Consider the following 13,193-nt stretch of genomic DNA (forward strand, 5'->3'; position numbering starts at 1 on the left):
TTAAATATCATTTAAGATACAGTTGATACTAAAATGTCCTTAGTTGCCTCTAAAACGTTCCTCTTATAGCCTTTTTTTTGGAACCAGCATTCAACTATAATGATTTTTCTAAAGTGTGAAAAAAGCATGATTGTTCTACACAAAAGGACTTCCATGAATTTCTTGTTTGGGACCTGCTTTGTGCTCCTGCTTCTGCATGGGGTTCTCTCTGGCAGGAGCTTGAGAGTGACCAGTGCGATTAGGTCACTTTTGCACTTACCAAGTGCCACACTAACGCCTGTTACTCCTACTGCTTAGGACAACTACTGACACCTCATGGTTATGAGAGCAATGATCATTAGATGATTAATAAGAACCAAAACCTACTATGAAATTGCCCTATCAACAGAGCAAGTAAAAGTGAAGAGGTTTTGGAATCAGGACACAAAAATCTTTTATTTTAAGGGACCCTCATAAAAATTCTTCAAGGGAGGAGTATTTTATTTTTTGTATTAGCTTCAGTTTTAAGATTTTCCTTTGCTATGTTACTTAAAACTCCGGGACCATGAGGGATTTTTTTTTTTTCCTTTTCAGTTTTTTTGGGGAAGTACTTTTAACTACTGATTTAAGTTTTCTTTTAAATTTTTTTTTATTTTTTAAGTAAACTCTTTGCCCAACATGAGGCTTGAACTCACGACCCTGAGATCAAGAGTCGCATGCTCCAATGACTGAGCCAGCTAGGAACCCCTGACCATGAGGGAGTTCCATCAAATACCACAAAACTTCACGTTCTCAACTCACTCAACCTGAGGCTAACTGAGGACTTGGTTTCTCTTGTGTAAAAGATACCATACAGATTCAGGACACACATTTAGGAAAAACAGTGTCAATGTGATCCTACACAGATCGGATTCACATTCAACAGCATTAAACATTACCTTTAGGCTCCGTGTCTGGGTGGAAAAACTATGTATTAGTTTTGGCCCATCTCCTAAAGGGAATCGTGAAACTAAACTCAAAACAGTATTTTCCTAACATTCTAAGTTTTGAGGCAACCAAAAAACAGTAACACTAACACTAATATTTTATGTTTTTGTCCTTGTCAAGTGAGGGTGCAGAAATGAGCTGGGAACTGGAGGCTCTCAGAAAACTCCGGTTTTCTGGTGGGAAGAGTGTGTGTGTGTTTGGGGGTGGGGTACAGGGCCTAACCAGAGCCCAGCATTCTAAACATTCCCTTATATGGATACGCATAGATGGCTTGTGAAGTGTTTCCTGCATGCTGATGTTAAGCCCCAAAGATCAGGGCCTGTGAAGCAGGCAACAAATTAGGCTTCCCACAGCCAGCTCTGTACAGCAAATATGAGCTACAGCTTCCACCCCTGGTCTGGGATTCCAGGTGCAGTGGAAAGCTCAACTGTGATATATTCCATCTGCTCCTGTTCCGTGGGGCCCTCACTTCCAGGAGCTCTTTGTAAACCTGGCCAAATACATCAGTAACCTTATCTGGTTCTGTGTATCTGCATGTGTGTGTGGTCTTTTCCCCCGCCAATCTCCGCCTCACTTGAATAATGCTGTATATTACCATGTCTCACCTCTGCTCTTTCCGCTCCCCTCTGAATTGTCAAGGGGAAAAATAATTCTTACTCTGGATCAGAATCATGTCTGGTCAGCTGGGAAAGATCTACAGCCAAGAAACAGGCTTAGAACGTAGCTCAGCCCCCTCCCCTTTGAGCACATCAATGTCTTCCAAGGCTGGCACTTCCTAAAAGGTGGGAATTGGGGATGCAGGGAAATGATATTTAACAACAGTGAGTCACGGTGAGGAAGTTATTTCCTTCTCAGTTTCTGACAACTTTAATGAGAAAGTCTCCATTTGGATCCAACACATCTTATCACCTCTCTAACATTTGCTAATCTCCATTTTTAACAGAGAGAGCAGCCCTTACACTCAATGGCCTGTGCTGGTAGCAGCTGGAATTACATGAGTTTGGTTAATTTTAATTGAATTTGTTTTTTTGGTTGCTTTCTAATGATGGCAAGAGTTAATGATTTTTTTTTTAATGGAAGTTTCCTTTTAAAATAAATTTAAGTTAAAAAGTCAATTTAAATACAACTGTTTTATAAACAAGAGGACTAGTGGTCTGTAGATATGGCAAGAATTAATTATGACAACACATCAATGAGTAATCTCTGGAAATGCTGGCTAAGAAGATTCCTTCTAGATCAGGGGTTCTCCACCCTGGCTGTACCCTGGAATCGAGTGTGGAGCTTCTGGCCTGGCATTTTAGCCAGGGCCTCCTTGGAGCAGGATGAAGTACAGACACGGGATATTTAAAGAGCTTTCTGAGCAACTGTACTAAGCAGCTGCAGGTGGGACTACTACACCACCTCCTGGATGTTTGCAGATGTCCCATTTTCCAACAACATGCAGGAGAGCAAGCTGCACTGTGATTCCTGAGCCCTCAGCTTCTAGGCATCCTATCCAATGGGGTATCCTCATAGAAAAGTCTTTAGTGCAGAACTGGATGACTGAGGCTCTGATCTCTTGTCAATTACTGGCAAGGTTAATGAAACAAACACGGCATGTTTCAAGGATTGGGGTGGCTTTGGATGAAGGTAATTGACAGTCTCTGCCTCAAATGGAATGGTGCTATCTTGAAAGACTTTGGGGGATAAACAGGGATGTTTCTACTTGTCACCTAGAATTGAGCTAAAATGTCCCTCCCCTCACCATTTAGCCCATAAAGAGACTTGTGTTAGGTGCAGAGGATACAAAAATGACCCTCATGCGGAAATTTGTCCTATCATCCCCTCCTACCTGTTTCCACTGTTTTATACCCGTATCACTCTGTGGTTGTGGATCTTGGCTGGTGGTCTCCAAACTTTTTGGACCACATGCTTTTCATCAGTAAAATTTTGAGCAAACATCCCAGTTGACATGTATTTACTTGATCAACTCTGGATAGCTATCATTTAACAGTGTGTTAATACACAGGACGGCTTAGTTTCTTTCTTAATTTTTGAGTAAGTAAAGAGTTAAAAGCTATGAGATCATCCTGCCTATCCCCTGGACAGCTAACCTTCTATGCTGCAGACTGAAGGTGTTGACTGTGAAGCGTGCCATTAGGGAAGGGATCATGTCCAATGACCTCTGAGTCCTGGAGTCCCACACACCGCCTGGCCCATGGGGGTATGTGTACAGAAGCTGTGATTCTCATCTGTCAGACCATGTTTCCTAGGTACCTGACATGGTGATGAAGCTAGCAGGTTTGTTTTTCAGATTGGGACATATGTAAAAGAATGTAAAATACTTAAACACTATAAAGTCTTGGGTACCTGGGTGGCAAAGTCAGTTGAGTGTTTGACTCATGGTTTTGGCTCAGGTTGTGATCTCATAGGTCATGAAATCGAGCCCCTAGTTGGGCTCTGCACTCAGTAGGGAGTCAGCATGAGATTCTCTCTCCCTCTCCCTCTTCCCTCCCTCCCACTCTCACTCTCTTTCTCTCTCAAATTAATAAATCTTAAAAACTAAAACAAAAACAAAAAAGAAACTATAAAACCATGTAGAGGACAGGGATTACTGTGAGTTGAGGTGACCCCTTTCCACAAAGCCTGGCTCATTGTTCACTTATTGCACCATTGGGCTCTGAGTCTGGGTTGGAAGATACACTGTTTGCAGATGGGCCAAGAGGTACTGCTTAGTTGTGCCTGGGTGTAGGATGTACCTCTGAGTAGCTAGAGGGATGTTTTGTCAGGGTGATGGGAAAAATTACCCTAAATCAAGGATAGGTGGGAATATAGAGCAAAGGACTGAGATGGACACTAAAGGGTGGGCTTTTGCTTCTTTACTTCCCATGCATCAAGATGGTCTACATTTGTTAAATGTGTGAATACTTCCTCTTAAGGAAAAGGAAGCAAAAATATTTATTGCACTAAAGCCAAACAATAATTTAGAGTGTAAAATAAAAAATGGGAGACCCCTATCTCCTGCTCCCATCACATCCCACACAGGCAACCACTCTTCCTATCTTGGTGAATGTTACTTTTATAACTAAACAAAGTAAAAATCTATGAAAAAATTATTAATATGCTGGAACATAAAGACATCTGCAAGGATATCCTTTGGAATGTGAACAGTGGCTATCTTAGCGTGGCAATGTGGTTTTTGTTTTCTTTTTTCTGTGTCTCTGGATTTTCCAGCCATGACTTTCTTTCAGTTATGCAATAAGAAAAACAAAATTAAAGGAAAGGACTATAAAATGGAAGCAGGAGATAGAAGGGTCAGACGTGGAGCTGGAACTAAAACAAAAACAAAAACCAACAACGCAATTTGCAAGGCTCTGTAGAGCAGCCCTCTGTCCCTGAGTATGCTAACTCTAAGGATCTTGGGTTCTCACCCCAACTCCCGCACTAGCTGTAACCCTGGGAAAGTCATCTCCCTCTAGGGGCCTTGGCTTCCTAGCTGCAAAATGTGGGATTGCACTAGATCAGTGGTTCTCAACAGGGGGAGGTTTTGTCCTCTACAGGAATAATAGGCAAAATCTGGAGACTTTTTTGGTTGTCACAACTGGGGACGGTGCTACTAACATCTAGAGAGAAGGTAGAGTCCAGGGGTGCTGCTCAACATCTTACAATGCACAGGACAGGTCCCGAGAGCAAAGGGTTATCTGGCCCAAACTGCCAGCAGTGCCAAGGTGGTGAAACCTGCCCTGGATGGCATTTGGTTCTGTGCATTTAGAACTGGACTCTCCTCGCCTCCTGTACAAGAAGCGATGGTTTCATGGCTGCCCAAACTCTGACTGTGGCCCACCCAACTCTAAGGAGGACAGGAGAAATAAACAACAGGGCCCAGGGCAGGGAACACTCTAAAGTCCTGGATGGAAGGTCCTGCCATAAAAGGCAGACAGGCAGACAGACAAGCTGTCTTCCTCCCAGGGATGGGCCCTCGCTCACTCATGTGAACAAACAGGGCCCTCTTCTGGTGTGTGTCGGCATAACGAACAATGGGCTGATGGTTCCAAAACTATGCAAAATTTGAGCAAAAACTTGGCGACTGTGGAATATTTCCCTGATGACCATCTTATGATTTCTCAGGGCAGGAGATGCTAGAGGAAATACTAGTTGTTAATAAGAGAATTTCCTTTAAAAAACATAACAGAACTTATAAATAGATACCTGACAAATGCTGATTCATTTCAGACTAGACTCAACAAATATTTAAGAGGCTACCACGGCTAGACCCTTTGTGTGCACGCTTGATCAGTGACGCACACGGCCCCACCACGGTAGAGTGGGGAGAAGAAGGTCTCTTCCTTGGGACAACCAGGGAAGAAAGGAAACTGGATTTCTACCTCCCACTAGATACACACAGCAATTCCAAGTGGAGAACAGACTTAAAGGTCTGTTAAGCCTCAAAATGCTAAACTGTAAAACACTTAGAAGAGAACACATCTTCATGACTTTAGATAGGAAAGTTATTTTTTTAAAAAAAGTTATTTTTTTAAACAAGCTACAAAAGCACCAACCACAGACAGGGAAAGAATGATAACTATATCAAGTCTCAAGAACTTCTGTTCATCAAAACACATACCACGGAAATATACTGATGATTCATGTATCCACAATATATCAATAATATATATGGATAAATAAGGAAAAGATGACCTGATTTTAAAACAGGCAAAAATATCGAACAGCCTTTCACAAAAGAGGCTGTCCAAATGGCAGTGCCGTCTGGAAAGGGGCCCAGCATCCGTGGTCATCATGGAAATCAAAACGATAACGAGATATCATGACGCATCCACCAGAATGGCTATGATGGAAAAAACAGACAAAGACAGTGTTCGTGAGGATGTGAAGAAATGAAGACTCTCCTACACTGCTGAATGAGTGAACAAATTGGCACAATCACTTTGTAAAACTGTTCGGTATTATCTATCCACACACTGACTGAGCCATTTTACCACACGGTAAGTAAATCTAATAAAAATGAGAGCATAGATCCACCAAAAGAAACGTATAAGAACATTCATGGCATCTTCATTCATAATAGCATCACTCTGTAAACACCCACCCACAGTAACATGAATGATTCAATTAATCCATACAGTGGCGATACTGCATATTCCATGTATTACTCTATTTACGTCAGACCTTAATTAAAAACACCAAGCAAACAACCTGATCGACAGATATAGAGGTTCCTATACTAACACGCACCTTGAATTTTGAGAAGTATCTGCAAGCACCTAACCTAAAGAGAATAAAAAAAAATACCTTTGAAAAGGTAATCAATCTTTTCAATTTATATTCCCTCTACCTACAAATTAATGATCTATTAATAATCTCAGTTTTAAAATAAAAAGGCAAGTCACAGAAGGATAGGTATTTGTAGCAAAAATTGCGATACAGAACCTACAACGAGGAACTCTGCAAATCTATTAGAGAAAGACAACACGAGATAAATGGGCAGAAGACTTCTTATTTGTACTTTCCAGTTTTTCTGTTATTATTAATCTATAATTATTATGTCCTACTAGTTTTTGAATTAATTTTCAGTTCAAACATAATGCATGAAAATAATTTTCCTACAAAATATTAGACATTCCAGATAAAATGAAAGCCCCTGTCGACCCCCGATTCTAGTTTCTTCTCCAATACCTAGAAAAATGAACTATCTGGTATCCTTGGTATCCTTTTTTCCCCCTAGATCTTTGTTTTCAATACAGTGTTATTTTTGTGGGTTTTATTTTTAGTTTATTTTATACATATGGCATCATAATGTGTTTTGTCCAGCAATTTGTTCTTTTTTCACTTAGTAATCTTTCAACATTTTCTATGTGGGTATATACAAAGCTACTTGAGCATCTTGTCCTTTCTCACTGCTTCAGAGTCCTCCATAAGAACAGATGTAGCACTGTTTAAATAGTCCTTCCTCTGTGGATGGCCATTAAAGCCCCTCCATTCCCTCCTTCCTTCTTCCCTTCCTTTCTTTTTTTGCTACTAGTACCCCTCTTTAATTAGAATGGTCTAGATGTCATTCCTCATTCTAACTCAAAAAGCATTGTCTTGGCTTGTGGATCTCCCCAGTTGTGAACTGAAACCATGGTGCACAGCTTTGTGGAGCCCTGCTCCTCGCTATGTTGGCCTCTGCCAGGACTGGAATCAGTGCTGAGAACCCCTGCTCTCCTCCTTCCACCTTTGCTGTTGATGGGCTGTGAGTCCTCCCGAGAGGACCCTCTCTGGTTCCTGTTTCCTCATGTGTGAATAGAGGGAGCGGGAACATAACCATTAAGGCCTCTGTCAGCGCTGAAGGTCTTTGGTCCTGAGCATCCTCTTGTCTTCACTGATATATGCAAGTGACCACCCTGGCAGGTGTGCCTGGGAAAAAAAATTTTCCTTTCCTTGTAGCCCCCTCAATAAATAGTCCACTTCTTGGGGTATGTGCAGGAGAAGCTTAACTGGTGCTCTCAGCTCTCGGATCACAGCTCCTTATGAAAGAAGGTGCTCACAGGAAACATGCAGGCACCAAGATTTCTGGGGCCAACCCTCCCCCACCTCCACTCGTTCCAGTGCCCCTGGAGCCTCTCCTCGTATCCTGCAGCCTTGAACAGAGCAGTGTTTCCTACCCATCTTGTTCCTGTGACTTCGGAAGGCTAAGTTGCCATGGCAACTCAGGCCACTGAACCATGTTCAAAACCTGTTACCATAAAGAGGAACACTTAGCTGTCTCGAGAGTCTATTTAAAGGGGAACAGAGAGGCAATTACTCCTTATGGAGGGAAAGCGAAACTGTGTGCATTTCTGAGTCTTTCCGTGGGGGCAGGGTCCGAGAGAGCAGATGGGACATGTCCCTTGTAGAGGTGGGGACCGTGGGCAGGCAGTGAACCTGCTCACTCATACGGAAAACGAGAAGCAGGACTCTCTGGGGTTCTTATTCTGAGCATCTCCTTTTGCTTCACCTCCTCCCCTCTCCATGTGCCTCCTGCCTCCAGGATGACCCCTGGCCTGGGCAGCTGCACACAGCCTCAGTCTGCTTACGGTTGGTGCCTCTCCCAAGGCTGAAAGGGCCTTTCACAGAAGTCAAATCCAACCCCTTCACTCTCCACCTCAGGAAACTCCAAAGGCTACCTGTCCAGCATGCGGCTAACCTGCCCAGGACCGCGGCTACCCACCTAGGACCCTGGCTACCTGCCCAGGATGGGGCTACCTGCCCAGGACCACAGCTACCTGCTGCTCCCTCCTCAGCTACTAGCTTGTTCCCTTTGTCTCTCTGCTCCAGCTCATTCCAGGGTTCTTTCCCCTTGTTTGTTTGTTTTTTAAAGATTTTATTCATTCATGAGAGACACAGAGAGAGAGGCAGAGACACAGGCAGAGGGAGAAGCAGGCTCCATGCAGGGAGCCTGATGTGGGGACTCAATCCCAGAACCTCGGGATCACGCCCTGAGCCAAAGGCAGACGCTCAACCACTGAGCCACCCAGGTGTCCCATTCTTTCCCTTTCTTAAAGACATCCAGTTCCACCATCTCCAAAATCAGCTTGTCCCTCCCGACACTCATCACTCTATCCTATTTTCCTTTTTATTCATTTATAGCACGTACCACCCTCAGTATGCCCAGTCTTTGCTTGTTTACTTCTCCAGTCATCTGCCTCTCTGGAGTAAGAATGGTAATAATTTGTCTCCCTTACCCGAGGCCATTCACCCATAACCTAGAGCTGCAGTAGTCAACAGGCGGGTGCTCAATCCCCTTGTGCTGGATGAGTTCATGGATGCTGAAAGATCTTCCCACTGCCTCCTGAGGATTATGCCTCTCCCTATCCTTCTAGTGTTCCCCTGCTCCCCTGCACAGTTAACCCATGGCTGGAGGGCTGTGGAACCCCCACATGGAGGGGAAAAGGCAGAAGAGAGCATTGGGGAGAACGAGGGGAAGGCAGCCTCTGGGACTCAGGCAGGAGGGAGGCCAGATGAGCGGTCGGGCAGCTAAAGGGTGCGCTGGGTCTGTGTGGTCCTGGGAGGTGGGAGTATGGCGAGGCAAGCCTCTGCCCATCATGATAACCATGACCAGTTATTTAGTTTTTCCTGTATGTGCTTTCCAAGCTTTGCCTCCTTTCAGCCTCTAAACTACCCTGTGGGTTAGAATGGCTGCTTCATAATAAATGAAGAGAGCATTGTATGCTCTTCCCTCACCCTGGACTGTCACTCCTGGTTCTTCACCAGATCAATCCCTGGTTATTCTCCCGGTCACGTCCTCAGGGAAGTCCTCCCTCTCCCCCAGCACCACACTAGGTACTGTTTAATGTTCCCACGAAACCATGCACGCCCCCCTTATAGCACTTGCTGTAATGTAAACACAGCATTTCTGTGTAAATACTTATTCAATATAAATCTCCCTGCTACTTACTGTCCAGGACCTGAGGCTGGGACTGGCCACAGCTATGTCCCCCAGTGCAGTGCCTGGGCTGTGGCAGCCAAGCAGTTATTGTTTAATGAGTGGATGGAATACTAAGCTTCGATGGGTGGCCAAGATCCTGCAGCTAGTGAAGGTGGGGCTGGGACAGGAACCCAGGCCCTGGCTTTAGAAAGAATGCCTGTGTTCCTCCCAGGGTTTAAATGGTCGGAGCTGCTGAAGGCAGAATGGAGATGCAGTGCGTGCCCAGTGCTGGAAGAGCACGAGTCTATGCTGCAGGACCTCTGGGCAGGATGCAGTAGAAGGGCCTCAAGTATCTGGCTGGGGCAGGGGTCCCTTCCAGCCTGGAGATGCTCCAATTGCTTTGGGCTCACGACTCACCAGAGCTTGCTCTATGAGCAGGCAAAACAGGATGGCATTGCCCACCTCCCTCAGGCTCTGGAACACGTCTGTCTTGAGCTCTGCATACTCAATGATGTCCTTCAGCTGGTGGTGAAAGAACTCCAGGATTCCTGGGGTATGAAGGCAGAGTTAGTGGGGAAACTGACCCTGCTTGGGAAGTACTGACTGAGCAACAGTCCCAGATCTGAGTGGGAGAGTGAAAAACCAAGCTCACATCTCTCTCTATGTGGGCCAGGGGTGAGAGTTCTTTCAGGGCTCAGTACTACAGAAAGCTCAGGAGGCTGGCCAAATCCTTTTTTGGAATAAAACAAACATATACAAATACAGTATCCCTGGATCTCTCCTAGTCCCTCCAAAAAGTTGTCTGAATTCTTGATAATGCCAGGAATGAACACTTATAAGCATTAGGCATTGTGCTAAGCACTTTTCTACAGCTTTTCACTTAACACTCATAACAATATCATGAACTGGGCACTATTACTCTTATTTTCAGATAAGGCTCAGAGAGGGTAAGTGGCATGCCCACAGTCACACAGCTGGAAAGTGGGCAGCTGGGATTGAAAACCAGAGCTTTTGAGTGCAAGCCCCTTTTCTTCTGAATCACACACACTCAACACCTGACAGCTTGATTTTTAGGAAAAAACACCAGGTTCCAAACTCATAGCCCCCATCTTTTCTCATTCTTCAGTCCCCAGATTCAGTCTCTGAGCCATTCATTTTTAGGGAAGGAAAGAATGATTTCTCTGCCCAGAGGCAGAGTGGCAAAAACTCCTGTTTCCTGACTCACCCTGGAAATGTCACTTATACCACCACCTGCAACGCCTTATACTACCGCCTCCCACAAATGGGCAGAGGGAGGAAGGGATCCTAGAGGTGCTAAGTTAGAAAAGACATTTACAAGCAACCTCACAAATGCTCTCACAACTGCTATCTTCCCTAGCTCCCCAGTAGGCCCGTGAGGCATTCCAGCATGCATCCTTTATCTTCCCTGGGCAAAATGGTACTATTGCCCAGAGGGATTAAAAATGGGTCAAGTCTACCTAGCTAACAGTGGAGTTAGGGCACTGGGTCCGTGTCCATCTGTTGGCATGTTAGGGAAGCCAACATTCCTGGGGAGATGGTAGGGCCCTGCCGCCCACCATGGGATGGGCCTAGATTATCTTCTTATCACCACCCTCTGCCTCCTGGGCCCCATTGCCCACCTGGAGAGCCATATTCATGTCGGGGTAAGCGGCATATCTTGGGCATCACCTCGATCAGTGTTTTCACGTACTGGAGAATGGTTCCTTGGAGCTGACAAAAGAAAAGAGCAGCATGATTGAACGATCTACCGTTGCTATATATGTACAGCTCTGGACTGAATAATGGGCTACTGAGGTACACAGGGTTCTGCTGCTGCCTGTGGGCAAGTGTCATAGACTGAATGTTTGTGCCCCCTCCCAATTCATATACTGAAACCCCACCCCACAATGTGCTGGTGTGGAGATGGGGCCTCTGGGAGGTAATTATGTCATGAGAATAGAGCCTCCTGATGGGATTCCTGCCCTTGCAAGAAGAGACAAGAGAGGTGAGGACACAGGGAGAAGGCAGGCATCTGTACCCCCCATCCACTCCATGCTGGCACTGTGATCTTGGACTGTCAAAGGACTATGAAAAAATCAACATTTGTTACTGGAGCCACCCAGTATGTGTTATTTTGTTATAGCAGCCTGAGCTGCATGAGACAGTGAGGCACTGTTCCTTGGGAGGAGAGTAGGTCCCCTCCTAAAGGTGGTGCACGGCCCCATTCTCAGAAAAATACATATACAGAAAAATGGGCCTTTATGAGACAAAAAGGGAGCTGTCTCAGTAGCACTCCAGGCTGTACAGACTTTCAGAAGGGCAATTTCTAGGCATGGGGTCTTTCCAGGGGCTGAGCTGCTTCCATAAGATCCAGGGCTGAAATGTCATGGGCCAAGGGGCTGTGGAGACTGAGACACATTAGCCAAATTTAAACACAGAAAATACATAGCACATTTATCCCTCCTGTGTCTGAGGCAGACACCCATAATCCATTACATTACTTCAGAGGCCTGGAGTTAGCAGGTGAATGCTGTTTCCTATTTCTGGCAAGGTTATTCATTATTTCATTTACTTTTTTTTTGTCAACTCCACATTTCAGGAAAATCTGGTTTAAATGTTTCAGCTTTGCTTCAGCAGTGTCATGGAGAACTAAATAAAGGTTCAGATGATCATACTTGGGATGGATATAGAATTCTCTTGAGGCCAGTGCAGTATTTGCAAGTGTTGAGCAGTAAACCCCAAGGGAAGAAGCATGGTGATTGATTAGAGATGTCTGCCGTGAGCACAGGGTAGGGAAATGGTGGCACATATGTCATGGATTTGTGATGCTCTAATTAGAAAACACTGCACAGGAGGAGAGTATGAACAGTAATTAGTAGGCCTTAAAGGTAAAAAAATGAGAGGCAAAGCCCCAAGATCAGAAGTACACAGAAATGTTACAGAGTTTAGGTAGGAGGAACCCAGGCATAAGGGCCCAGGATTTCTAGAGTGATTCCTCTGCACAGAGCTCAAGGCATGACCCAGGCCTCACTGAAGCCCTTCCTTACCAAGCTCTTGACAATCTTCAGCAGTTCCTCCATGACCACTGCGATGCCCTGGTAACCCAGGAGTCTGCAGATGGTCTTGAAGTGGGGGGGCCCCACAAAGTTCCTATAGGAGCTGTAGATGTGGCTGTAGGCAATGTTGAGAGGCTGGAAAACAGAGGTTGTGGCAAAATAAGAGACAGGGAGGTAAGTGGGTGCCGGCATGAGTCCTGGTGGGGGACGAAAGCCTGATATCTGCAATCTCTCACTGGGCACCCCTGTGAATATGTCTGCAAGAAGACGATCACTGAGAGAGGTGTGGCCAGTGACCTCAGGATGGCGCGAAAGCCACTCCATGAACAGCAGTTCCCCAGCAGAAGAGGAGAAAGAGCTTCCAGGCAAGTATCTTTTTTACAGGCACTCCTGCCACCCACAAAACAGGACTTTGACAAATTGAGGCATGGGGTGGTGGTAAAACAGATGATTCTGTTTTTTCTAGAGACATCTTTGTTACTAGAAACTGGCTGGGAGAACCATGTGGGAACTCAGTAGCTGACTTAATACTGTCTCTTACTGTTTCTTGTCTCCATTTATTACAGGGCAGGGTCCCAAGAACGCACAGGCCTGGGAGTCAGGAGACCTGTGCTGAGTGCATGCGAATCACCAATGCTCTTCTGAGCCTCAGTTTCTTCATCTATGAAATGAGGGTGTTGGATTAAATCAGGGGTTTCATAACCTTTCAAGTAGCAGTCCAAACAAAAGGTGTCATGGAAGCTGCTATGTGAAACAGACAAGAGCAGTTGCTCCATTTGGCTGCTCTT

General features: G+C 45.1%; 1 protein-coding gene across 12 annotated transcripts in view; it reads right to left on the reverse strand.

Moving 5' to 3' along the window:
- The window catches only part of CYFIP2 (cytoplasmic FMR1 interacting protein 2), a 132,585-nt gene that overhangs the window by 26,360 nt on the left and 93,032 nt on the right, over positions 1-13,193 (reverse strand). For all 12 annotated transcript variants that reach the window (XM_072756754.1, XM_072756750.1, XM_072756756.1 and 9 more), the window contains 3 exons: positions 12,397-12,540; positions 10,990-11,080; positions 9,767-9,897 (listed from right to left, as the gene is read on the reverse strand). In XM_072756754.1, coding sequence (XP_072612855.1) covers positions 9,767-9,897; positions 10,990-11,080; positions 12,397-12,540 — 366 coding nt within the window. The remainder of the gene's footprint in view (positions 1-9,766; positions 9,898-10,989; positions 11,081-12,396; positions 12,541-13,193) is intronic.

The sequence above is a fragment of the Vulpes vulpes genome, chromosome 4, assembly GCF_048418805.1.
Source record: "Vulpes vulpes isolate BD-2025 chromosome 4, VulVul3, whole genome shotgun sequence".
Classification (NCBI taxonomy): domain Eukaryota; kingdom Metazoa; phylum Chordata; class Mammalia; order Carnivora; family Canidae; genus Vulpes; species Vulpes vulpes.